This window comes from Hyla sarda, chromosome 7, assembly GCF_029499605.1.
Source record: "Hyla sarda isolate aHylSar1 chromosome 7, aHylSar1.hap1, whole genome shotgun sequence".
Taxonomy (NCBI): Eukaryota; Metazoa; Chordata; class Amphibia; order Anura; family Hylidae; genus Hyla; species Hyla sarda.
The window spans coordinates 181,462,286-181,489,231 of NC_079195.1; the positions used below are offsets into that span (position 1 = coordinate 181,462,286).

A 26,946-nucleotide genomic window follows, 5' to 3' on the forward strand; every position below is an offset into this window, starting at 1 on the left:
AAAGAGGGGGGGGTGTAACTCTGCATATACCTATGGGAAAAAGGGGGGTGTAGCGTAGCTCTGCATATACCTATGGGAAAGAGAGGGGGTGTAACTCTGCATATACCTATGGGAAAGATGGGGGGGTGTATCTCTGCATATACCTATGGGAAAGAGGGGTTACCTGGCTACCTACCTACCTGCCCATTTACTGTGCAGGACACCAAGGAGGGCATTATTACAGTTTTTGGGCCTATAGATGGGAAGATTGTGTAGAGGAGGGGAGGGCACTGAAAAAATGAGTCTGACATGTTTTTCCTGCAGATGTTAAGAGATTCACATGGCGGTCTTATCCGGACGGAGAAGAAGAGGAAAGAGGACGCCGCTGATCAGAAAAGACGTAATTGTGAGTCCCAAAATGTAACTGTAATCACTTATACGGTATACACATTCTGTGTACAGATGATATCTACCGCCATATGGTCCTGTATATAATCACTTATATTGTATACAGATCCTGTATAGTATACTGGTCTGTATATGGTGGTTTTATTCAGTACAGTATGGCGGTATTATCCAGTTATTGTGTGGTGGTATATATTTGCTCCTTGTATACCAGTATTATTGGTCATGGAAATTTACCTACGTTAAAGTGTTTCTTACATATATAAATTTTAATTTATTTTGGGTGGAATAGTAGCGTGGCAGAAGATTGACGAACTGCAGAGCCTAGCAGGGGCCCTTGCCTTTTTTTTTGGTCCAGGGGCCCCGAGTGTTGTCAGTCCGCCCCTGGGGGAGGGGAGGGAGGGGGTGTAATTAAGGGGGGTGCGTGTGTGTGTGGGGGGGAGGGGGGCAAACAAAGGGTCCGTCCCGGGTGCCAAATGCTCTAAGTACGCCCCTGCCTCCATCTGTACCCGTTTATAGGGGAAGATAATTTTTTTTTAATTTTAGGCGCCTTGGGGAGAATTTATCAAGCACCATGTGTCAGTTCTTAGGCACATTTTGCACAATTTTTTTCTGTCTTTGACTTTGTAGACATATTTATCCAGCATATTGTGCCATTTTTTTCTCTTTGCTAATTTACACCATCAGTTATACATGTTTGGCCTAACAAAAGGAGACATGGTTTAAGTGCCATGGTTTTTTTAAACACTTTAAATTCTATTCAACAAAAAGTTGTCAAATGTTTGCACTACCCAATTCCATTAAATATGTGCAAATGTATCAAACATTCTGCAACAATATAATACATTAAGTGCAAATGAAGCTTTGTACCACCTCTTTGAAAAGACCACCCCCATAGTGGTCTTGTTTTTAGGACACCACTGCAATAGAAGACCAGGAGAAATTTGGGTGGTCTTCTCAAAGAGGTTTCACTGTATTTATTAGAACAATACATGATCAAACAATGGAAATAAAGACACAGACGCAATGATGTAAAGGGGAAAAAGGACATTTTATTTCGTTTATATAGTTACAGGAAGGGGATACTGGGATTCTGCAAATTTTAGAAATGTGTGTTATGTTTTATTTTGCTATGTGTAATGTATAAATGTAAAAGCAAAGCTTTTTTATATACTGTGTTGATCCAAAGGAAGGCGAAAACCCCCTTGAGGAAAGAGCCAATTATCCTTATGTAAGGGGGGAAAATTCCTTCCTGACCCCAAATATGGCAATCGGAACAAGTCCCAGGATCAAAAGCCAGTAAATGACCTATCTAGTATGGTAAACTATTATGTATTTTTTTTTTTATATATATATTCATATATAATACTTTTTTTTATTATTATTATTATTATTCATTTATTTTTTGTACATTGTGTTATGTTACCTATTTATGGCTGGAATGATCCCAAGGAAGGCAAAAACCCCCTTAAAGAATGAGCCAATTGTCCTCAAAGGAGAAAAATTCCTTCCTGACCCCAAATATGGCGATTGGAACAAGTCCCAGGATCAAAGCCGATATCTACCGCTATCTGTTGTGTGTGTCTGTGTGTATGTGTCTATACTATCTATGTATGTACCTGTGTGTATATTTCTATCTACCTGTATGTGTGTGTGATCCTAATGTATGTGTGATGATGTGTGATACTTACCAGGTCTGTGCTGAGGTGTTACAAGCACAGGCCGCTCCTGGGGTACAGAGGGTCTTCAGAGGCTGTGGAGGATGTGGAGCTAAGATCCAGGGTAACAACTTGATGGAAATCTGCAGCATTCAGATGGTATAGAGAGGATGTTATAGACAAGCCGAAGTCTAATACAGCAGCAGAGGCATGGGTCAGGGGGCACAGAGCTCTGGGCCGTGGCCATGGGCTGATGTTAACAGGCCCAGCTTGGAGCAATGAAAGAGAATCCTTCCAAGGGGTGAAGGGCTGTCTCTTCCTCTGGCCACGGCAGGTCTCCCTTCTTCAGAGCTGGCTTGAATGGTGTAAATGGCGGCTGTGCTCTCTTCTGCTCCAGTTCCTCCCAGTTGATGGTGGTGAAGAATGGATGGTCTCTGATGTTCCTGTTCACACCCAGCCGCTTCTCAGGATTCTTACGCAGCAGTTTCTTGATCAGATGTTTCAGGTCAGCAGGGAGCCAAGATGGAATATTAGGCTTCTCTCTGGTGATGGAATCGTGAGCCATTTGTCTGTTGCAGCCAAAGTAAAATGGGGAACGTCCTGCTGACATCCGGGATACAACAATCCCCAGGCTCCACCAGTCAACTGCTGCATAGTACATCTTCCTCTGGAGCACCTCTGGGGCCATGTATGGTAACGTGCCCGTCACTCCTTGGATCTTGTTGGAGGAGGTGACGCCATCTTGGGCAAGTCCGAGGTCTATGATGCGGATGTGTCCATCTCTATCCAGCATGATATTATCTGGCTTGATATCTCTGCAATGAAAGAAGAAAAAAGAGTTATAAATAAAAGACAATGGTAATGTGGTGCCACAGGGGTGCAAGGAATTCTTATCAGCTTCTCCGGGGCCAGACAATGGGAGTAAGAAACACACCGACGTCGGGTTACGGATAACTGTCTTTTACTGAGCAGGTGTAGATGGTACAACACACAGTATAAAGAGTACAAGGGATGCAGTGTAACCCTTGGGAGCCCTGTTGCCTTGATAGGACTTATAGTGCTTTTCATCCACTTGAATAATACTGACTAGAGATTAGAGACTGAAAGGTTTCCCACTCTGGCTAGGGTTCTCACAAGGTCCAAGTACTATCACCGCCAGAGCTTGACTCACCACTGTACGGGGGAACACTTGCAGAATGGTGGGGCTGACTCCGCTGTACGGGGAACCCTTGCAGATTGGCGGGGCTCACTCCGCTGTATGGGGGAACACTTGCAGAATGGTGGGGCTGACTCCGCTGTACAGGGGAACCCTTGCAGAATGGCGGGGCTGACTCCGCTGTACGGGGGAACACTTGCAGAATGGCGGGGCTTCCGCTGTATGGGGGAACACTTGCAGAATGGTGGGGCTGACTTTAGAAGATATTTTCTTAGGCTTCCCTCAGGATTTCTCCACACACGACTTCCTCCTCCTTTCCACACAGTTCTCAGCTTGAGCTCTGCAGCTAGACTGGGGCGACTCCTCCCCCCCAACACCATATACAAGAGAATTTAGGGGTTCCCACTGGGCAGGCAGGTCACCTGATTATCACTGCTCCTCTCTCTCTTAAGGACCGAGGTCATATTGGCCTTAAGGACCAGAGCATTTTTTGCAAATCTGGCCACTGTCACTTTAAGCATTAATAACTCTGGGATTCTTTTACTTATGAATTTGATTCCGAGTTTATTTTTTCATGACATATTCTACTTTATCTTAGTTGTAATTTTTTGTCAATGCTTGCATCATTTCTTGGTTAAAAACTGCAAAATTTTATGAAAAATTAACAAATTTCGCATTTTTCTAACTTTGAAGCTCTCTGCTTGTGAGGAAAATAGACACACCAAATACATTATATATTGATTCACATTTACAAAATGCCTACTTTATGTTTGCATCATAAAGTTGACAGGTTTTTACTTTTGGAGGACATCAGAGGGCTTCAAAGTTCAGCAGCAATTTTCCTATTTTTCACAAAATTTTAAAAATCAGAATTTTTCAGGGAACAGTTCTGTTTTGAAGTGTATTTGAGGGGTCTTCGTATTAGAAATATCCCATAAATGACCCCATTATAAAAACTGCACCCCTCAAAGTATTCAAAATGACATTCAAAAGGTTTGTTAACTCTTTAGGTATTTCACAGGAATAATTAGCAACAAGAAATAGCAGTGTTGTAGTATAATGTACATTGAAACTACTGGTGTATAAACCATATCTAAAACTCGCTGCGGGTCTATAAACCAATGCTACAGTATAGCTCTGAAAATAAATTTTAGTAAAAGCACTAACAAAGCTGGTACTCACTTACCCATAATGGAGACCTGTCACCACCGCCCCAACGTACGTTTCGTCAGCCTGGACTTTCTCAAGGGAATAGCAGCAAAGTGAAGGAGAACATTCTAAATCTCTATTTTTTACACTAACATGTTCCTGTAGACCCAGTATTTGCATTTTTATAAAGGCTAGAAGGAGAAAATGCCACCCAAAAAGTGTAACCCAATTTCTCTCAAGTAAGGAAATACCTCATATGTGTATGTCAAGTGTTCTGTAGGTGCACTAGAGGGCTCAGAAGGGAAGGAGCGACAATGGGATTTTGGAGAGTGAATTTTGCTGAAACGGTTTTTAGGGGGCGTGTCGCATTTAGGAAGCCCCTATGGTTCCATAACAGCAAAAAAAAAAAAAAAAAAACACATAGCTTATTATTTTGGAATCTACACCCCTCAAGTGGTACAGTGAGCTTTAACACCCCACAGGTGTTTGACGACTTTCTGTTAAAGTTGTATGTGTAAATGAATTTTTTTTCCCACTAATTTGCTGGTTTCCCCCCCATATTTTACATTTTTACAAGGGGTAATAGGAAAAATGACACCCAAATTTTGTAACCCCATCTCTTCTGAGTATGGTAATACCCCATGTGTGGACGTCAAACTCTCTGTGTGCGAACTACAATGCTCAGAAGAGAAGGAGTCAGATTTAGCTTTCGGAAAGCAAATTTTGATGAAATGGTTTTTGGGGGACATGTCCCATTTAGGAAGCCCCTTTGGTGCAAGGACAGCAAAAAAAAAAACACATGGCATACCATTTTGGAAACTACACCCCTCAAGGAACGTAACAAGGGGTACAATGAGCCTTAACACCCCACAGGTGTTTGACGACTTTTCGTTAAAGTCGGATGTGTAAATGAAAAAACTATTTTTTTCACTAAAATGCAGTTTTTTCCCCCCAAATTCAATATTTTTACAAGAGGTTATAGGAAAAAATGCCCCCCAAAATTTGTAACCTCGTGTGGAAATACCCCATATGTGGACGTAAAGTGCTCTGCAGGCGAAACTACAATGCTCAGAAAAAAAAGCTTTTGGAGAGAGAATTTGTTTGGAATGGAGGTCGGGTGCCATGTGCGTTTACAAAGCTCCCATGGTGCCAGAACAGCAGAACCCCCCCCCCACATGTGACCTCATTTTGGAAACTAAACCCCTAACCAAATGTAATAAGGGGTGCAGTGAGCATTTACACCCCACTGGTGTTTGACAGACTTTTGGAACAGTGGGCTGTGCAAATGAAAAATCTAATTTTTCATTTTCATGGATGACTGTACACAAAATAGGTCAAACGCCTGTGGAGTTTAAATGTTCACTGCACCCCTTATTACATTACGTGAGGGGTGTAATTTTCAAAATGGGGTCACATGTGGGGGGGGGGTCCACTGTTCTGGCACCATGGGGGCTTTGTAAACGCACATGGCCTTCAATTCCAGCCAAATTCTTTCTACAAAATCCCAATGGCGCTCCTTGTCTTCTGAGCATTGTAGTTCGCCCGCAGAGAACTTAACGTCCACTTATAGGGCATTTATATACAAATTTTGGGAGGCTTTTTTCCTATTACACCTTGAGAAAATGAAAAATTTTGGATAACACCAGCATTTTAGTGAAAAAACACAGATTTTTCATTTTCAATGAAAATTCTTCAAACAGGTGTGGGGTGTTAAGGCTCACTATGGGGTCACATGTAGGTGTTTTTTTTTTTATGTCAGAAGCGCTGTAACGATCAGCCACCCCTGTGCAAATAACCTCAAATGTACATGGTGCTCTCACTCCTGAGCCCTGTTGTGCGCACGCAGAGCATTTTACTCCCACATATGGGGTATTTCCGTACTCAGGAAAAATTGCATTAAAAACTTTGGGGTCTTTTTTTCCTTTTACCTTTTGTGAAAATAAAAAAGTATGGGGAAACACCAGCATGTTAGTGTAAATTTTTTTTTTTTTACAATAACACGCTGGAGTAGACCCCAACTTTACCTTTTCATAGGGGGTAAAAGGAGAAAAAGCCCCCCGAAAAATTGTTAGACAATTTCTCCCGATTACGGAAATACCCCATATGTGGCCCTAAACGGTTTCCTTGAAATACGACAGTGCTCCGAAGTGAGAGAGTGCCATGCCTATCTGATGCCTAAATTAAGGATTTGCATAGGGGTGGACATAGGGGTATTCTAAGGCAGTGTTTCCCAAACAGGGTGTCTCCAGCTGTTGCAAAACTCCCAGCATGCCTGGACAGTCAATGGCTGTCCCGCAATTCTGGGAGTTGTTGCTTTGCAACAGCTGGAGGCTCCGTTTTGAAAACAGTGCCATACCTGATGTTTTTCATTTCTATTGGGGAGGGGCGAGGGGGGGGGGGACAGTGTTATTTTGTGTTAGTGTAGTGTAGTGTTTTTAGGGTACATTCGCACGGGCGGGTTTACAGCGAGTTTTGAGCTACAGTGGAAAATTAGCTGCATTTCAAACTTGCAGCGAGAAACTCACTGTAAATCCCCCTGTGGGGAAGGCAAAACTACAACTCCCAGCATACCCTTTGGCTGTCCGTGCATGGGGGTTGTAGTTATGCAACAGCTGGAGGTACACTGGTTGCAAAACACTAAGAGTTTGTTACTTAACTCAGTTTCCCAACCCATGCGCCTCCAGCTGTTGCAAAACTACAACTCCCAGCATGTATGTTTTTTCAGTGCATTCTGGGAGTTATAGTTTTGCAACAGCTGGAGGCACACAGGTTGAGAAACACTGAGTTAGGAAACAGACAATGTTTCCCAACCAGTGTGCCTCCAGTTGTTGCAAAACTACAACTCCCAGCATGCACGGACAGCCAAAGGGCATGCTGGGTGTTGTAGTTTTGCAACATCTGGAGGAGAACAGTTTGGAGACCACTGTGTAGTGGTGTCCAAACTGTAGCCCTCCACATGTTGCAAAATTACAACTCTCAGCATGCCCAGACTGCCCAGGCATGCTGGGAGTTGTAGTTCGGCAACATCTGAAGGGCCAGATGTTACAGAACTACAACTCCCAGCATGCCTGGACTGTCTGGGCATGCTGGGAGTTGTAGTTTTGCAACATCTGGAAGAGCACAGATTGATCCAAACTGCGGCCCTCCAGATGTTGCAAAACTACAACACCCAGCATGCCCAGACAGCCAAAAGGCATGCTGGGTGTTGTAGTTTTCAAACAACCAGAAGCAGCAGTGAAGAGCTTCACTGCTGCCTCTGATGCAGATGCCGCCGCCGCCTCCTCCACTTACCCGCCGCCAACCCGTGTGCCTCCAGCTGTTGAGAGCAGGCCGCCGGTCCCCACTGTCACGCCGGTACTTGATAAGTGCTGCGGTCCGCACCGCAGCTCTCGGCATCATCTTCCCCTGCTCTGCCCGGACTTCTAGTGGCGGGCAGAGCAGGGGAAATGAACTTTACCCCCAGTCAGCTCATTCACTGTGATTAGTCCACAGGGACCAATCACAGTGATCGCTGACCAGGACCATCCACAGATGGTCCTGGGGGGTGTTGCAGAAGTTGTCCCCTGCTTGAAACAGCGGGACTTCTGCCAGTTAACCCGTGCAATGCTGCGCATCGCGGGGTTAACTGAATGACGTCTATAGACGTGATTATGCGGGAAGGGGTTAAAGATACAGTACATACATTATATAATACACAGTGAAAAATGCATGCCCAAGGAGATCCGCAGCCCACAGGACAGCTTTTGGTGCTGGGACATCACAGGAAATCTTTAAAGATCGAAAATGGTGAAGGGGTCATGAACTGTACCACCACAAACCCTAACAAAATTCAGGATTCTGGGAAAGTTGGATGCATTATTTACAACATGACAAGGAGACAGGTGTGGGGAAGTTAGACTTACCGGTGGACGATGTTATGTCCGTGAAGGAACTGGAGGCCGCATGCAATCTCTGCTGTGTAGAATCTTACGTTGTCGGTGTTCAGACAGCTGCACATTCTGAGTAAAGCCTCCAGGCTGCCGCCGGACAGGTACTCGGTGATGAAGAATGCATGGTCCTGAGACTGCTGTGCAGCATACAGGTGACACAGGAACGGGCAGTCTCGGGCCAGCATGAGGATCCGTCTCTCTCTCTGCAGGGTCGCTGCATTGTCCCCTGTCTTGGTGATTCCCTTGATGGCCACGTAGTTGTTTCGGCCGGGGACTGATGCCAGGCCCACCTGAAAGAAAGCAAAGAGAGCAATAGTAAATAGTGGAAGACTATGGGAAATATTTCCTTTTGACAATATCCCATTGGTATAACTAGAGCCAACTTGTTATAACTAGGTATAACTAGAGGTATAGCTAGAGCCAACCAGTTAGGGACTGTGGGGTGATGGTCATTGTTATTTCCATGCCATGGTACATATGAGATGTAATAGGGATGTAGTTGAAAAAAAAAAAAAGGCCCAAAAAAACACCCATTCTACTGCACAGCGTGGGCAAATGTTAGCTGCAAGTCAATAAGGAACTACAAAATGCCATATCCACTTTTTTTGTTTTTCTAATTGGTGTTTCTTTTTCATCCTTTTGGCATTTTTTTTCAGCTTTTTTGGGCTCATTGGGTGATTCCTAGACGCGACCTTATGAGACTATGGCGTTTTTTTGGGAAAATCGCTGTGTTTTTCTCCATAGTGTGGGAGTGAAAAAACACAAAAAAAAGCCATGTGAGTTTTAACATTGTTTTTGCAGGCGTGTTTTATTTTTATTTTTATTTTTATTTGTTACTTAAGTTATTCCATTTTACTATTAAAATAAATATATATATACTAGCTGAGTACCCAGCATTGCCCGGTTTTTCCTTCCTAATCCTTGTTGGGGAGGAAAATAAACAAAGGAGGAAGCTTTTGACTTCATATCCCGTCCTCATATATTGATGCCATATCCCGACCTCCTATCCCGTCCTCCTATCCCGTCCTCATATCCCGACGTCCTATGCCGACCTTCTATCCCGACTTCCTATGCCGACCTCCTATCCCAACCTCCTATCCTGTCCTCCTATCCTGTCCTCTTATCCTGACCTCCTATCCCGACCTCCTATCCCGACCTCCTATCCCTTCCTCCTATCCCGACCTCCTATCCCGTCCTCATATCCCGACATCCTATGCCGACCTCCTATCCTGACCTCCTATCCTGTCCTCTTATCCTTACCTCCTATTCTGACCTCCTATCCCTTCCTCCTATCCCGACCTCCTATCCCGTCCTCATATCCCATCCTCCTATCCAGTCCTCCTATCTCGACCTCCTATCCCTTCCTCCTATCCTGTCCTCATATCCCGTCTTCCTATCTCGACCACCTATCCGACCTCCTATCCTTTCCTCATATCCCGTCCTCCTATCCCTTCCTCATATCCCGACCTCCTATCCAGTCCTCATATCTCGACCTCCTATCCCATCCTCCTATCCAGTCCTCATATCCTGTTCTCCTATCTTGACCTCCTATCTCGAACTCCCATCCCGACCTCCTATCCTGACCCGTAATATGTGTACCCGTTATTGAAATATGTCCAGCCGTACGGAAGTTATGTGGGAACATACATTTCCCATTGATTTGCATGGGACTTTAAACAAAAACCCTGACCCTCACAAATGGGGGTAGTTAAGGGTTAAATTAGCTATCCTATATTTTAAGTGGACATATAAGTAACATGTGACCAAGTATTATCAAAATATCTCCAGCCGTTTGGAAGTTATGCAGTAGCATATACAGTAATTCCCATAGACTTGTATGGGACTTTAAACAAAAACCCCGCCCTTGGCAAATCCTATGTTTGTTGTTGACCTATTAGTAACATGTGTGCCAAGTTTCATGTTAATATCTTTAGCCGTTTGGACGTGATGCTGGAACTTACACACATACATACACACATACACACATTGAGTTTTATATATATAAATATATATATATATATATATATATATATATATATATATATGGATAGATAGATAGATAAAATGATGCAGTATGGATGGGAAAATTTGTAGGGAACAAATTTTAGATATTTTAATATATATATACATTTATTTATTTTTTTTCAATCAGGGAATGATTTATGTGAACGGGCAGGGACCTGAAAATGTAGCCGGCAGTATTACAAATGGATAAGGGGTCCATGTAATTGTAAAAATAATATATTTTTTTCTTAATTTTTTAAAACTTTTTATTCATTATGTATTTTTATAATTAGAATTTTACTAAATACTGTGCAAAATCCAATATCAACTATATATCTGTCATTATTGTGGTACTACCAGTACTCCAAGCATGCAACAGAGGCGGTGCCGGACAATCACGTCTCTCAGTGGGGCACTGCGCTCAGCTTATAGCCGGCCACAGCAATGTCCCTCCTGCCTTGGCTGGTGATAGACTGAGCACAGTGTCATGTAAGGCGAGACATCACTGCGGCCAGCGATAAGCTCCAAGATGCGGAAAAAGACCGGGCCCAGAAGATAGACGACCGATATTGGCACACGGGGGGAGTAGCGGAATGTGAGTTACAGTTTTGTTTTTTTTGGCAGCCCAGGCATAATGGATGAAAAAGGGCATCTATCACATCCTTGTAATGGGCATCTATCACATCCTTGTAATGGGAATCTATCACATCCCTGTAATGGGCATCTATCACATCCTTGTAATGGGCATCTATCACATCCTTGTAATGGGCATCTACCACATCCTTGTAATGGGCATCTACCACATCCTTGTAATTGGCATCTATCACATCCTTTTAATGGGCATCTATCACATCCTTGTAATGGGCATCTATCACATCCTTGTAATGGGCATCTATCACATCCTTGTAATGGGCATCTATCACATTCTTGTAATGGGCATCTATCACATCCTTGTAATGGGCATCTATCATATCCTTGTAATGGGCATCTATCACATCCTTGTAATGGGGGTTAAAAAGCTTATTCCACTCATATGTTTCTGTGTATATTTCATTGTTTTATAGCCAAAAGAGAATAAATTCTTTATAATGTGCCCGAGTATCAGAGGGCCGCCAACACCTTTCTCTGCTGACCTCCCATTGACTGACACAGCGGCACACACAGAGGAGCGCAGTAACAGCGAGCTCTTTGCCTCTAGCTATTACAGAGCACCAGTGGTGTTGCTAAGGTTAATGTCACCCGTTGTGGTAGAAAATGATGTCACCCTATAATGCCCCCCTAAGTAATTTTTTAGCCTGTTGTGATGCCAAGTAAGGGGCAATTGCTCAATAAGTTTGTACCATGTGATAATATAGCTCCCAGTAAAATCTTAGCAGTAATAAGGTTATGCTGGGAGTTGTTGTTTCACCCATGATCACTGCAGAACTTACAAGTGACTACAGCTATGATGCAATACAATTGGCCAGATGACAGCTTCTCTGTAGCAGGGGCGTGTGACAGGTCAGGCACGGAGGGCCCGGCCACCGTAGGTCTTGCTGCTTCTCGGGGAGCATGCAAGCTGAAGGTCTGTATGTATTATATAGAGAGCTCCAGCTTGCATTCTCCCTGATCTTCTAAGAGCCAGTGCAGGAGGATAGCAAGGGGGGACATAAGGCCTAGGGGCATGTAGAACGGAGGCAGGGTGTCACCACATATCTTTATTCCGTGCAGGAACTCCTCCCCTTCACCGATAGGAGCATGCTTAAAGAGACACTGTCATGTTGAAAAACTTTTTATATTTTGTAGTACTACTGATAAGATGACTTTTTTAAATGCACATTTATAAAAAAAAAAATTACTAAAAAAGGAAAAATGAAAATAACCACCACTAGGGGTCATCAGTCTTTATGCAGACAGACTACTCTGAATTTTGCAGCATACTGGATACAGGCCATAAAGTGTGTTGGTATCCAGTATAGGAGATCACCACTGCAGCCTTCAGCTATTTCTAAACTACAACTACCATGATGGGAGTTGTAGTTTTGCAACAGCTGGAGTTACAATCTTTGTAAAACTCTGTGTTAGAGCTGGGTTTTCTCCAGCTGTGTGTCTCCATCTCTTGCAAAACTACAGACAAAGGATGTGTGGGCATGCTGGGAGTTGTAGTTTTGCAACAGCTAAAGGCAACACTTTTCTAACACAGTGCTTTACAAACACTGCAGCTTAAGTTATTGCAAAACTACAACTCCCAGCATGCTTGAACAGCCAAAGCTTTCTCTGACTCCTGAATGACAAAGAAGCTGAACAGACATTCAGGAGTCTGTTAAAGCTGAATGACACACATTTTCTATCTGTTCCTAGTAAAGCTGGAATAGCATCCATCTTTACTAGGAACAGATATAAAATGTATGCATAAAAACTACTGTGTTTTTATCACTAAAATCCCTGCACTAATTTAGAAAGATCTGCAGACTGCCAGGCTGCTCCCAGACTCAGTGAGGGAAAGAGATGGACACGCCCCCTCCACAAGGCAAGAAGACAAAGCAAGTGACCAAGATATAAATGCTATCTGTTAGGGATATATAGGTCCTAGACACATAACATTTTATATGTACAGGATCAGGATTAGGTACTGAGCAACATATCACTTTTTTTTCTTTTGGCACTATGACAGGTACCTGATTCACATTCACAGAGGAAGAAGACAGAGACAAGGTGTGTGTACTCACTTTTTTGCTGTTAATAAAATGTGCTTGACTGCTCTGATCCTTTCCTCCGCTCCTGTGCCTGGACTGTCGGGTAGCGTTCCCCTCCACAGACATGGACAGCAATAGAAGTATCCGGCACCACGGTAGCAGGTAAAAAAAACTTCAAGCTTTATTCAGATAAATACAGGCACAGCATGGTAGACACTATTTTGCTGTTACACCATATCTCGTCCTCCTGTTACTGCCAAAGCTGTACTTACTTTTCTACTATTACATCTTGTCGCATCCTCAAGTTGCCTCCAGTGCTGCAACCACTATTCTGCTGTTACATCATGTCTTAAGCTCCTTTCACCTCTAGAGCTGCAGCCACTATTCTGCTCTCACATCATGTGTTATACTCCAGTCATCTCCAGAGTTGCAGTCAGTATTCTGCTGTTACATTTTGACTTATGCTCCAGTCACCTTAAGAGCTGCTGTCACTATTCTGCTGTCACAACATGTCTTATCCTCCTGTCACTTCCAGAGCTGCAGTTACTTTTCTGCTGTTAGAATATGTCTTATACTGCAGACACCTCCAGATCTGCATTGGCTGAGGGTGATAGGAGTGTGGTAGCTGTAATCACACTCCTATCACTCTCAGGCAGGGGGGGGCGGCGGGGGAGTGGTCCACCCCATGTTAGAGGGGGGGGAGGGTTGTGCCATCTCTCAATTCATACTTTTTAACTTACTGGGGGGGTCAGCATAGCCGAACTTCAGGCACTAGAGGAATCCTGCCTCTCTAGTGCCAAATACCTGGCGGTGCTGACTCAACCTACAGAAACACCAGCCAGTAATGACCGACAATGGAGATCACTTTGATGCTGGTCATTTAACCCCTTTAAAGGGTTATCCACCATAAGGTGATTTTAGTACATACCTGGCAGACATTAATGGACATGCTTAGGAAGGATCTGCGCTTGTCTTGGGGCTAAATGGCGTGAGATTACCATAACGCTGTGGCTAGCTTTTTGTGAACTAGTATTTCCTTTTTGAGTTTACTTCTTTGCCTACAAAGCCCATAATTCCATTTTCCTCCCTCCCACACATCAGTCACACTCCCATAAATGAGCAGCATTCATTCAAAAGACCTGTGGTTTTCAATCAGGGTGCCTACAGTTGTTGCAATAGTTGCAGATTGATCTCTCTCCCACCAAGCGATCGCTCCACCCATTGAAGCAGACAGGCTCCCTGTCATCAGCTGACTAGTGAGTCAGGTCTCGGCCGCATTGCAACCTGGGAAAAATCTGAGACAACAGTAATTTTGTATGATGTTAAAAGTAAATATTGGGGTGAAAATCACATAAGAATTGTGAGAAATCCGTCACATACGGGTACAGACACTACATTATTAACTACACTAACTTTACAGCCTCTGTAGCATAGTCAAATGTCAAATAAAAAATAATTTCTGGAATACCCCTTTAGAGACACAGCAAATTTTGGCCTTGAGGACACAACAAATTTTAGTTTACACATTTTTTAGTTTACGCCTTTCAAGAGCCATAATTCTTTTATTTTTCCATCCACAGACCCATATGTTTGTTTTTTCACAACAAAATGTACTTTATAAAGACACCTTAAATTTGAATTTAAAATTGAAAAGAAAATAAATTAAAGAAAATCACAATTTTGCTAATTTTTGGGGGTTTTGGTTTTAAGCAATGCATTTTACAGTGGAATTGACATGTTTTCTTAAAGGGGTACTCCCATGGAAAACTTTTTTTTTTTTTTTTTTAAATCAACTGGTGCCAGAAAGTTAAACAGATTTGTAAATTACTTCTATTAAAAAATCTTAATCCTTTCAGTACTTATTAGCTGCTGAATACTACAGAGGAAATGGTTTCCTTTTTGGAACACAGAGCTCTCTGCTGACATCATGACAACACTGGACTGACATATCAGTCCATTTTAAGAACTGTCCAGAGTAGGAGAAAATCCCCATAGCAAACGTGTTGCTCTGGACAGTTCCTAAAATGGACAGAGATGTCAGCAGAGAGCACTGTGGTCATGAGGTCAGCAGAGAGCTCTGTTTTCCAAAAAGAAAACAATTTCCTCTGTAGTTTACAGACCCTAAAAAGTACTGGAAAGATTAAGATTTTTTAATAGAAGTAATTTACAAATCTGTTTAACTTTCTGGCACCAGTTGATTAAAAAAAAAAGTTTTGCACAGGAGTACCCCTTTAATTATGTGGATGAATACAATTAAAATGATACTCATGTTTGCATTCTTTTCTATTACTGCACTTCTTTTAAAAAAGGCAAAGTATGTTTAAAATTTCCCTATTCTGACCTCCTATTACTTTCTTATTTTTCTGCATACAGTGCTGTATGAGAATTTTTTGCACCATTATCTGTAGTTTTTAATAAAGGGGTACTCCCATGGAAAACTTTTTTTTTTTAAAACCCATACACTGGTTCCAGAAAGTTAAACAGATTTGTAAATTACTTCTATTAAAAAATCTTAATCCTTCCAGTAATTTTTAGGGGCTGTATACTACAGAGGAAATGGTTTTCTTTTTGGATTTCTCTTCTGTCATAACCAAAGTGCTCTCTGCTGACCTCTGCTGTCCATTTTTGGATCTGTCCAGAGAACAAATCCCCATTGCAAACATATGCTGCTCTGGACAGTTCCTAAAATGGACAGCAGAGGTCAGCAGAGAGCACTGTAGTCATGACATCAGAGAAAACCAAAAAGAAAACCATTTCCTCTGTAGTATACAGCCCCTAAAAAGTACCTGAAGGATTAAGATTTTTTAATAGAAGTAATTTACAAATCTGTTTAACTTTCTGGCACTAGTTTATTTAAAAAAAAAAAGTTTTCACGGAGTACCACTGTAACATAACTTTTGTGTATATTTGACTTTTTCATCACTTTTATTCCATTGTTTCTCAGATATGATGTGACCAAAAATCTGCAATTATTTCACTTTGGTTCACATTCCTGATATTGCATTGTCAATGATGTGAATGCAAAAAAAAATTGCCAATTTTTGTTACATCAACACATAAAAAGTAATCAAACAATCAATACAATGCACAAGTGGTCCGGCAAAAACTACAGATCACAGTGTCTGTATGTATGGGTATATAGTATATAAAAAAAAATATTGCAGCTCTCCATATAATAGTTAAATCACTGCCACATTTCTGCTTCTTGTTGAAGCTTTTTTCAAGCATGTTCACACACATCACTAAGGGTCTATATTTACCCAGACACGTAATTACCAAATAAAGTAATATCAAGTATAACAAGTATAACGTGCATATTCATCATAAATGTATAAAGACAATTCATCATAGTGACATTGTATGTTCAACACATGAGAAATACATTTATGTTCAGTCAAGTGTCAGTGCAAAAAATAGATAAATGGCTTAAAAAAAGATTACTACAGTTATAACATTTACAGTATCTGACATAAGTGAGTACAACCTTCACATGTTTTTAAATATTTTATTTTATCTTTTCATATGACAACATAGAAGAAATGAAACTCTTCTATAATGTAAAGTGTAACAGTGTTTAATATTGTGTCCCCCCCCCCCCCCCACCCAAATAACTCATCATAAAGCCATTAATATCTTGACCTTGGCAAAAAAAAAGTGAGTACAACCCTAAGTAGAAATGTTCAAATTGGGCCCAATAAGTAATTGTGACTCATTAGTGTTAGATGCAGGGCCGCCAACAGCTGGGTACAGCCGGTACTCCCGTAAGGGGCCAGGTCCCGAGGGGGGCCGGGCCCAAATTTTTTATTTTTTTTACTCCTAGTCAGTCAGTGAGTGACTGTCACTCACTGACCGCTGGGGGCCTGCCATTTTCCACTGACTGACTGACCGTACTCTGTACAATGTACAATCAGTCAGTCAGTTACCCTCTTTCCCGGGCCCCGGCCCTGCCGCACATACCTCGTAGGCCGCTGCCACTTTAAAAAAAAAAAAAAACTGCAGTGACCGTTGGGAGGTACTAGCGCAACGAACATGCCACGCGTAGGCAAGTTCGGTGCGCTATGACGCGGCAAGCCAGCCCAGAAGTCAGAGGAAAGCGGCGCCCCAAAGAAGAACTGGAGCGGAGGAGCTGCCTGGAAGACGCGTGGCTGACATCGGGTCAGGAAGGTAACCACAGCAGGCTGCCTTCAATGCTCCGACCACTACTCCTCCAGTCTGGGGGCCCACTGCTCTGATCCGTAGGCCCCGAACCGGAGGAGCAGTGGTCAGAGCACAGACATACTGCCTCCAGCCATATACCGTGTATTTCTGGAGGCAGTATGTCTGTGGGGGTACATGGGGCCTATAACTACTTGTTGGGGCACAAAGGGGGACCTATATCAACTGTGGGGGCTGAAAGGGGGGCCTATATTTAACTGTGAGGGCTGAAAGGGGGGGCTTATATTTAACTGAGGGCGCTGAAAGGGGGGGGCCTATATTTAACTGAGGGGGCTGAAAGGGAGGGCCTATATTTAACTGTGGGGGCTAAAAAGGGGGGCCTATATTTAACTGGGGGCTGAAAGGGGGGCCTATATTTAACTGAGCGGGCTGAAAGGGGGGGCCTATATATAACTGTGGGGGCTGAAAGGGGGGCCTATATTTAACTGGGGGCTGAAAGGGGGCCTATATTTAACTGTGGGGCTGAAAGGGGGGCCTATATTTAACTGTGGGGGCTGAAAAGGGGGTCTATATTTAACTGGGGGCTAAAAGGGGGGGCCTATATTTAACTGAGGGCGCTGAAAGGGGGGGCCTACATTTAACTGAGGGGGCTGAAAGAGGGGGGGCTATATTTAACTGAGGGGGCTGAAAGGGGGGGCCTATATTTAACTGTGGGGCTGAAGGGGGGGCCTATATTTAACTCGGGGCTGAAAGGGGGGGCCTATATTTAACTGTGGGGGCTGAAAGAAGGGGCCTATTTTTAACTGTGGGGGCTGAATGGGGGGCCTATATTTAACTGTGGGGGCTGAAAGGGGGGCCTATATTTAACTGGGGGCTGAAAGGGGGGCCTATAACTGGGGGCTGAAAAGGGGGGCCTATATTTGGCTGTGGGGCTGAAAGGGGGGGCTATATTTAACTGGGGGATGAAAGGGGGGGCCTATATTTAACTGTGGGGCTGAAAGGGGGGCCTATATTTAACTGTGGGGACTGAAAAGGGGGGCTATATTTAACTGGGGGCTAAAGGGGGGGCTATATTTAACTGTGGGGGCTGAAAGGGGGGGAGTCTATATTTAACTGTGGGGGCTGAAAGGGGGGGAGTCTATATTTAACTGTGGGGGCTGAAAGGGGGCCTATATTTAACTGTGGGGGCTGAAAGGGGGGGCTATATTTAACTGTGGGGGCTGAAAGGGGGGGCTATATTTAATTGAGGGGGCTGAAAGGGGGGGCTATATTTAACTGTGGGGGCTGAAAGGGGGGGCTATAACTAACATTGGGGGCTGAAAGGGGGGACTACCTCTAACTGTGGGGGCTGAAAGGGGGGGCCTATAACTAACTGTGGGAGCTGAAAGGTGTGGCCTATAACTGTGGGAGCTCAAAGGGTGGGCCATCATTACACACAGGGGCACAAAGGGGGTCTACAATCATGTATATTGGAGGCACGTTGGACCTACAATTATATATGGGGAACAGGGGCCTACAACTATATATGGGGCACAAAATTGGCCTATAACTATATATGGGGCAAAGATGGGTGTACAACTATATATGGGGGCACAGAGGAGGTGTACAACTATATATATATATATATGTGTGTGGGGGCAGAGAGGGGGTCTACAACTATATAGAGGTGGACATTGTGCTGGAGAATTTCACAGTATTCAGAATAGGGTATATTAGATTACAGCAGAGTGTGGCTGCACTACAATCTTCTATAAAGTAATTGGAAATATATCATTAGGAAAAAAAATGGGTTGGGGGTTGGCCCTGGGGCGGACTCGCGGGCATGACACTGGGGGGGGGGGGGTGCTGGAATTAAGCTGCATAAGGGGCCCCAAAATTTCTGATGGCAGCCCTGGTTACATGTCTCAGGTGTGAATGGGGAGCAATGTCCTAAATTGCTCTCACACTCTCTAATACTGGTCACTGGAAGTTCAACATGGCCCCACATCGTTGCTCTACATTAAGATGGCCTACGCTATAAGAAGATTGCCAAGACTCTGACACTAAGCTGCAGCATGGTGGGTAGGATCAAACAGCTGTGTATAACCACTGCCTAAATCTACTGAAATGGGATATAAATAGGGACATAAATATTACTGGAGGTCTCTAGTGCTGCAGATATGTGATATATATTAGTGAAGATGGGGCTAGTTATTTTCTAGACTTACAATTAGCTGCAGAATATCAATGGGAAAAACCACATTGACTGTCCATTTAACAAAAAAAAATAAAAAATTAAATAAACTTACCACTCCAAAGCTGCCCCTACCCAATACCTGATGGATAGTGAGGTGATAGATGTTAAATTTGGGGTAGGAGCTTGATGTTCCGGGGTCCTGGCTGGTGCCTGGTCTTGGCTCCTCATCCTCCAATAATCTGGCATCTTCTCCTCTACTCTTCTCCACATCCTCGCTTTCCTCTTCTCTCTTCCTCTTCTTCACCTCCTCGCTCACCTCTTCCTCCTTCCTCTTCTCTCCTGTCTTCTCCACCTCCTCGCTTTCCTCTTCTCTCTTCCTCTTCTTCACCTCCTCGCTCACATCTTCCTCCTTCCTCTTCACTCCTGTCTTCTCCACCTCCTCACTTTCCTCTTCTCTCTTCCTCTTCTTCACCTCCTCGCTCACATCTTCCTCCTTCCTCTTCTCTCTGCTCTCCTTCACCTCCTCGCTTTCCTCTTCTCTCTTCCTCTTCTTCACCTCCTCGCTCACCTCTTCCTCCTTCCTCTTCTTTCCGCTCTCCTTCACCTCCTCGCTTTCCTCTTCCCTCTTCCTCTTTCCTCCGCTCTCCTCTTCCCTCTTCTCTCCTCTCTCCTTCTCGACATCTCCTCTTCTTCCAGTAGCCGCCATCTTTGGGATCCTGTAGACGTCCGTCCGCTCGGTCCAACTGACAGTTGTGGGTAAACAACAACAACAGCCGTTGTCCAGGTGACGTGATGTCATCAAAACATCAGGTGGCACCTGCTACCAGTGGTCCAGGGACCTGTGGATCCATATACATTGTGATATAGGCATCATGGGTGATAGCCTAGGGTCCAGAAGAATGGAGATATTCATGGCTGGTTCTTGTAGTGCTTTATTATTAGTAGATGGGGCAGGTGATGTGACTTTTATGTGTTGTATAGGTTGGCAGTGGTGCCCATAAACTCTGCTGGAAGGTTAGAATAAGGAGGCTGGAATAAACCAGACCATGTACTTGCTGCTAATGGCAGAAATAATAAAGCCTTGTAATGGCCTGTAATGTTCTGCTACATTCAATAAGTGTCATCACTCAGATACATTAGATTATGTCCATAGGAGGAGATTTATCAAAACCTGTCCAGAGGAAAAGTTGACCAGTTGCCCATAGCAACCAATCACATTGCTTCTTACATTTTTTTTAAATGGCCTATGAAAAGTAAAAGAAGCGATCTGATTGGTTGCTATGGGCAACTGGTCAACTTTTCCTCTGCACAGGTTTTGCTAAATCCAAAAAGCAGTATATAGGACATCATACGGCTTCACCACCACTGGGACCTTATTTTTAAGCCGAGCACCATAAATATTTTTTATCATAGAAATTTGTGGGTGTCCAGTCTTAGTTATGGGAGAATGAGATGTTCTATATAAGATGTAGACAGATTTACAATTGACTTTGCTGAACAATCATCTTCACTAAGTCTCATATAATGAATGCAGAATTCCAACCAGAGAGAGATTATAGCGAGGGCAAAAATGGGTCCTTTCTAAGGTCCTCCACCACCCAGGTTCACCAATGTTTCCCCAAGAAAGCGTTAGTGTTTGGAAAGTGTTCCTCCAACATTATCTAAGGTTTACTATGTGGTTTACACAGGAGAATCTTACTGTCAGCGGAGGATCTTACTGACACAGAGAAGGCTTTTCTGACAGGGAGAGGATCTTACTGACACAGAGAAAGTCTTACTGACAGGTGAAGGATCTTACTGACACAGAGAAAGTCTTACTGACAGGTGAAGGATCTTACTGACACAGAGAAGGCTTTTCTGACAGGGAGAGGATCTTACTGACACAGAGAAAGTCTTACTGACAGGTGAAGGATCTTGTTGACACAGAGAAAGTCTTACTGACAGGTGGAGGATCTTACTGACACAGAGAAAGTCTTACTGACAGGTGGAGGATCTTACTGACACAGAGAAAGTCTTACTGACAGGTGAAGGATCTTACTGACACAGAGAAGGCTTCTGTCAGGGAGAGGATCTTACTGACACAAAGAAAGTCTTACTGACAGGTGGAGGATTTTACTGACACAGAGAGGGACATACTGACAGGCAGAGGATCTTACTGACATAGAGAAAGTCTTACTGACAGGTGAAGGATCTTACTGACACAGAGAAGGCTTCTGTCAGGGAGAGGATCTTACTGACACAAAGAAAGTCTTACTGACAGGTGGAGGATTTTACTGACACAGAGAGGGACATACTGACAGGCAGAGGATCTTACTGACATAGAAAGGGCCTTACTGACAGGCAGAGGATCACACTGACTCACAGGTGGGCTTACTGACAGGTGAAGGATCTTACTGACACACAGCAAACCTTACTAACAGGTTATATGGGGGCTCAGACATATGGAGGGTGATTTGGAGGTGCAGACAGATGGAGGGTTATATGGGGGTGCAGACAATTATAGGGTGATTCAAGGGTGCAGACAGGGGAGGGTGATATGAGGGTGCAGACTGGGGGGTGATATGGGGGTGTAGACAATTATAGGGTGATTCGAGGGTGCAGACAGGGGAAGGTGATATGAGGGTGCAGACAGGGGGTGATATGGGGGTGCAGACAAATGGAGGGTGATATGAGGGTGCAGACAATTATAGGGTGATTCGAGGGTGCAGACAGGGGAGGGTGACATGAAGGTGCAGACAGGGGAGGGTGATATGGGGGTGCAGACAAATGGAGGGTGATATGGATGTTCAGACAGGGGAGGGAGATATGAGGGTACAAATAGATAGCAGAGGATTATATGGGGTGCAGACAGATGCAGGGTAATATGGATGGGTAGACAGATGGAGGGTGATATGGGGGTGCAGAGCGAGTGTATCCCTTATCAGATGGACACTTTAGGCCAGCACCCACCTCACCTAGAGCCAGAAGGACCAAAATGTCAGATTGCTGCAAAACCTGGCATTCAGTTATGTCTCAGGAAAATATGTAAAAATTACAGGTGTGTTCTGATGAGACATGAGTCCTGCCACAAGACAGCATAAAAGCACTTCCCCTGGGGCGGCTCTCTAATTAGGCGATTTAGGCGGCCACCTAAGGCCTCGCGCTAAAAAGGGCCTCGCGGCCGCCTAATTTGTCTAATTAGCCCGTTCCCGCAGAATGACATATATAAATGTCATGATGTGCAGTTAGTTCGCGCATCATGACATTTATATATGTCATGCAGATAACCCGGTGATGCGCAGCATCGCACGGATTAACTGGCAGAAGTCCTGCTGTCACCAGTGGGGGACAACTTCTGCAAGCCCCCCCCAGGACCATCTGTGGATGGTCCTGGTCAGCGATCACTGTGATCACAGTGATCGCTGACTGGGGGTGTTAAAGTTCAGAACCCCCTTCTCTGCCCACCCTTAGAATTTAGGCAGAGCGGAGGAAGAGGATCCCGGAGCAATGGGGGGCAGCGGCATATACCTGCAGAGGGACCGTCGGGACGGCGCGGCAGTAAGGATCGGGGACCGGCGGCAGGCACACATGGAGGCTGCGGCAGCAGGCAAGTCTAGAAGACAGCGACGGCAGGCAAGTGGAAGCAGTAGTGAAGATCACCGTAAAGTAATATTCACTGCTGCTTCTGGGAGTTTGGCTGTCTGGGCATGCTGGGAGTTGTAGTTTTGCAACATCTGGAGGGCCACAGTTTGGAGACCACTGTGCAGTGGTCTCCAATCTGTGCTCTTCCAGATGTTGCAAAACTACAACTCTCAGCATGCCCAGATAGTCCAGGCATGCTGGGATTTGTAGTTCTGTAACATCTGGCCCTTCAGATGTTGCCGAACTACAACTCCTAGCATGCCTGGGCAGTCTGGGCATGCTTGGAGTTGAAGTTTTGCAACAGCTGGAGGCACATGGGTTGGGTAACACTGAGTTAGGAAACAATGTTTCCCAACCAGTGTGCTTCCAGTTGTTGCAAAACTACAACTCCAGCATGCCCAGACAGCCGAAGGGCATGCTGGGAGTTGTAGTTTTGCAACAACTGGAGGAGAACAGTTGGGAGACCGCTAAGTAGTGGTGTCCAAACTGTAGCCCTCCAGATGTTGCAAAACTTCAACTCCAAGCATGCCCAGACTGCCCAGGCATGCTGGAAGTTGTAGTTCAGCAACATCTTAAGGGCCAGATGTTACAAAACTACAACTCCCAGCATTCCACGATTGTCTGGGCATGCTGGGTGTTGTAGTTTTGCAACATCTGGAATAGCACAGATTGAAGACCACTGCACAGTGGTCCCCAAACTGCGGCCCTCCAGATGTTGCAAAACTACAACTCCCAGCATGCACGGACAGCCAAAGGGTATGCTGGGAGTTGTAGTTTTGCAACAGGTTTGCACAGGGTACATTCACATGGGCGGGTTTACAGCGAGTCTCACGCTGCAAGTTTGAGATGCAGCAAATTTTCCCTAAAATTTTCACTCGCTGTGAACCTGTCCATGTGAATGTGCCCTAAAAACACTACAGTACACAAAATAAAAAGTAAAACACTACAAATACACATACCCCTACACAGTCCCCCCTCTCCCCCCCCAGTCCCCCCCCCAATAAAAATGAGAAACATCAGGTACGGCACTGTCTCCAAAACGGAGCCTCCAGCTGTTGCAAAACAACAACTCCCAGTATTGCCGGACAGCAATTGACTATCCTGGCAGGCTGGGAGTTTTGCAACAGCTGGAGGCACCCTGTTTGGAAATCACTGGCGTAGAATTGTTTAGCTTCCCGGAATACATGGCCGGAAGTGACGCATTTGGCGTCCGACTCGGCAGGTGCCAATTTGCACCTAATGGAGGACATTATTTATATCATGGTTAGCCACCGTACGAGCACCACATCCCTCATCATCAGGAGCGGTGGTCATGTGCATTGGTGGTCGCTAGGACAAGGTGAGCTTTATTGTTTTAGATTGTAATCTATGTGATTTTGTTAGAGGGGAGAGGGGGGGTTTTCTTATTTGTTTTTTTGATTTTTTGTTTATGTGATGACCAACAGTGGGACCTGTTGTGGAGGAGAGTGTCCTTAGAGTGCAGTTGGTTGGGACTGTTTGCGGCTATCTGTTTGCGGCTATCTGTTTACGCTAAGTAAGTTTCACTATCTGCCTGTATATGACACAATATCTATTGTCCCTTATATCATATATATATATATATTTTCTTGCGTAGAGGATTATCTTTGACTTCTGGATATAAGGCCTAGATGGTGGAACTTTTAATCAAGGAGGAGTGATAGAGTATTTGAATTGTCTTTTGCTTCTTGGGCATTTTTGTACAACTAAGTAAGTGCCAATCCATTATAACATCATTTCACTGGCTGTTTGGTTGTGGGGTATTATATGGTATCTTTATCATTACTTCACAGTGATAGTCCTGCTCCCTAGTTTTGGCTCTTAACTGGATAGCTCTACCCATATCTATGTATAATCATACTACAACAGCGACATCTCTGGAGAACATATTGTTTTGAGGTATGCTTCTAACTGGAAGGCAACTTCTTATATATACTTGTACATCTATACAATTTGATACAGTGATTTATGATGATTTCATCTATCACTAAGTTTTCTCCCCTTCCTACTTTTTTATGTTGTATAGTTTACCCTCCATATATCTGTGAGGTCGGCTATCTAAAGGGACATACTTGTTCATGAATATTTTGGAACAATAATGAAGGTATCTAGAGTATGTACATGGGATGTTGTGATTATGGGTTCACATTTTTCATTATCTATTATACACACTGTATTCTCTGAATCTTTGATCTATATTTCCTCTGCCCCTATGCTTTGTATGTCATGTATATTTGCTATGCGTTTTGTATGTAGCTATATTTATGTGCTTTGTTTGTTGCTTGCTTTTTGCTGTTTGTTTCTTTGTTTCCTTTTTTAGGTCTGAAAACACATCACGGCAGTTTTGATCGACAATAAGCAGAGCCAAGCTCTTTCTGTGTATTAATATGTATATGTTCTATATGTACTTATTATGTGTATGTACATTTTTGTCCTAAAGCGACTACTTTAATTGCTTGTATACTCCTGATGAACCGTATGTTCTTTCATTGAATTACGGGGAAACGCGTCGGGTGGGTGAGGCATGTATTACGGGGGATTGTCCCTATTACTATTGCACTTTGTGAAATAATTGATATCTACTGTTTTTTATGGGGATTTGTGTACGTTATTCTGTAATAAGAAATTTTTGTAATAAAGGGTTTAAAATTTAGCTATTGGTATTCCTGATTTGGTAGTTTAAAGTTAGCTAATATTGATCTATATATCAGTGATTGTGGATCGCGGGTATCCTAGACACCCATGATCCCCCTGTAGCGATAGGAGTGAGGTGGCAGAGGTGCCACCCCTCCTATCTCTGCTATTGGTGGTCTAGACGCGACCACCAATAGCAGATCGGGGGCGGAGGGGTTTACTTTCGGTTTCCCCGTTCTGCCCACCCACAATAGGCGGGGCAGGACGGGGAAACCAACAGGGACCGGCGCCGAAGATCCACTTACCTATCGGCGACGGCAGCGGGCGACGATCAGCGGCGGCAGCGGGTGACGATCGGCGGAAGAAGAGGACAGCGACGCAGCTTCCTGGATCCAACGGAAGCCGGTGAGTTATTTAGCAACATCTGGAGGGCTACAGTCTGAGACCAGTATAGTGGTCTCTAAACTGTAACCCTCCAGATGTTTCAAAACTACAACTCCCAGCATGCCCAGAGAGCTGTTTAGGCTTGCTGGGAGTTGCAGTTTTGCAACAGCTGGAGGTCTACAGTCTGAGACCACTGCAAAGTGATCTCTATACTGTGCATCTCCAGATCTTGCAAAACTACAACTCCCAGCATGCCCACACAGCAGTTTGCTGTCTGGGCATTCTGGGAGTTGTAGTTTTGCAACATCTGTGCAGTGGTCTCTAAACTATAGCTCTCCAGATGTTGTAAAACTGCAACTCCCAGCATGCCTGAACAGCAAACAGCTGTCTCTGCATGCTGGGAGTTGTAGTTGCGATCCCTCCAGCTGTTGCATAACTACATCTCCCAGCATGCCTTTCGGAGATCAGTACATGCTGGGAGTTGAAGTTTTGCAACAGCTGGAGGCACACTGGTTGGAAAATACTGAGTTAGGTAACAGAACCTAACTGAAGGTTTTCCAACCAGTGTGCCTCCAGCTGTTGCAAAAGTACAACTCCCAGCATGCACGGTCTGTCAGTACATGCTGGGAGTTGTAGTTTTGAAACAGCTGGAGGTTTGCCCCCCCCCATGTGAACGTACAGGGTACATTCACACTGGCGGGTTTACAGTAAGTTTTTCTGCTTCAAGTATGAGCTGCGGCAAATTTTTCGCCGCAGCACAAACTCCTAGCGGTAAATTCACTGTAAACCTCCGCCAGTGTGATCGTACCCTTAAAACACTACACTACACTACACTTGCACATAATAAAGGGTAAAACACTACATTTACACCCCCTTACACTGTCCCCCCAATAAAAATAAAATATGTATTGTACGGCAGTGTTTCCAAAACAGAGCCTCCAGCTGTGGCAAAACAACAACTCACAGCATTTCTGGACAGCCACTGACTGTCCAGGCATGCTGG

At 44.1% G+C, this 26,946-nt stretch overlaps 1 protein-coding gene across 2 annotated transcripts; it reads right to left on the reverse strand.

The window, feature by feature from the left end:
* Positions 1-1,424: 1,424 nt before the first annotated feature.
* On the reverse strand, positions 1,425-20,444 carry LOC130282818 (protein kinase C delta type-like). Of its 2 annotated transcripts, XM_056531624.1 has the most exons (4): positions 19,759-20,444; positions 19,399-19,674; positions 8,250-8,566; positions 1,425-2,857 (listed from the first exon to the last, which is right to left on the reverse strand). In XM_056531624.1, exons 1-4 carry the CDS (start codon positions 20,083-20,085, stop codon positions 2,299-2,301), a joined length of 1,479 nt encoding a protein of 492 aa, XP_056387599.1. In that variant the 5' UTR covers positions 20,086-20,444; the 3' UTR covers positions 1,425-2,298. The 2 variants fall into 2 exon arrangements, with proteins under 2 accessions (XP_056387599.1, XP_056387598.1); XM_056531623.1 differs by having other exon boundaries at positions 19,399-20,444.
* Between the last annotated feature and the right edge of the window lie 6,502 nt (positions 20,445-26,946).

Coding starts and splice junctions, on each gene's coding strand:
- LOC130282818 (XM_056531623.1), bottom strand. CDS start 20,085: ATGACATCACGTCACCTGGACAACGGCTGTTGTTGTTGTTTACCCACA. Junction 8,567..19,398: donor GTAGGGGCAGCTTTGGAGTG/GTAAGTTTATTT, acceptor GCTTTCTTTCAG/GTGGGCCTGGCATCAGTCCC. Junction 2,858..8,249: donor GGACATAACATCGTCCACCG/GTAAGTCTAACT, acceptor CTTTCATTGCAG/AGATATCAAGCCAGATAATA.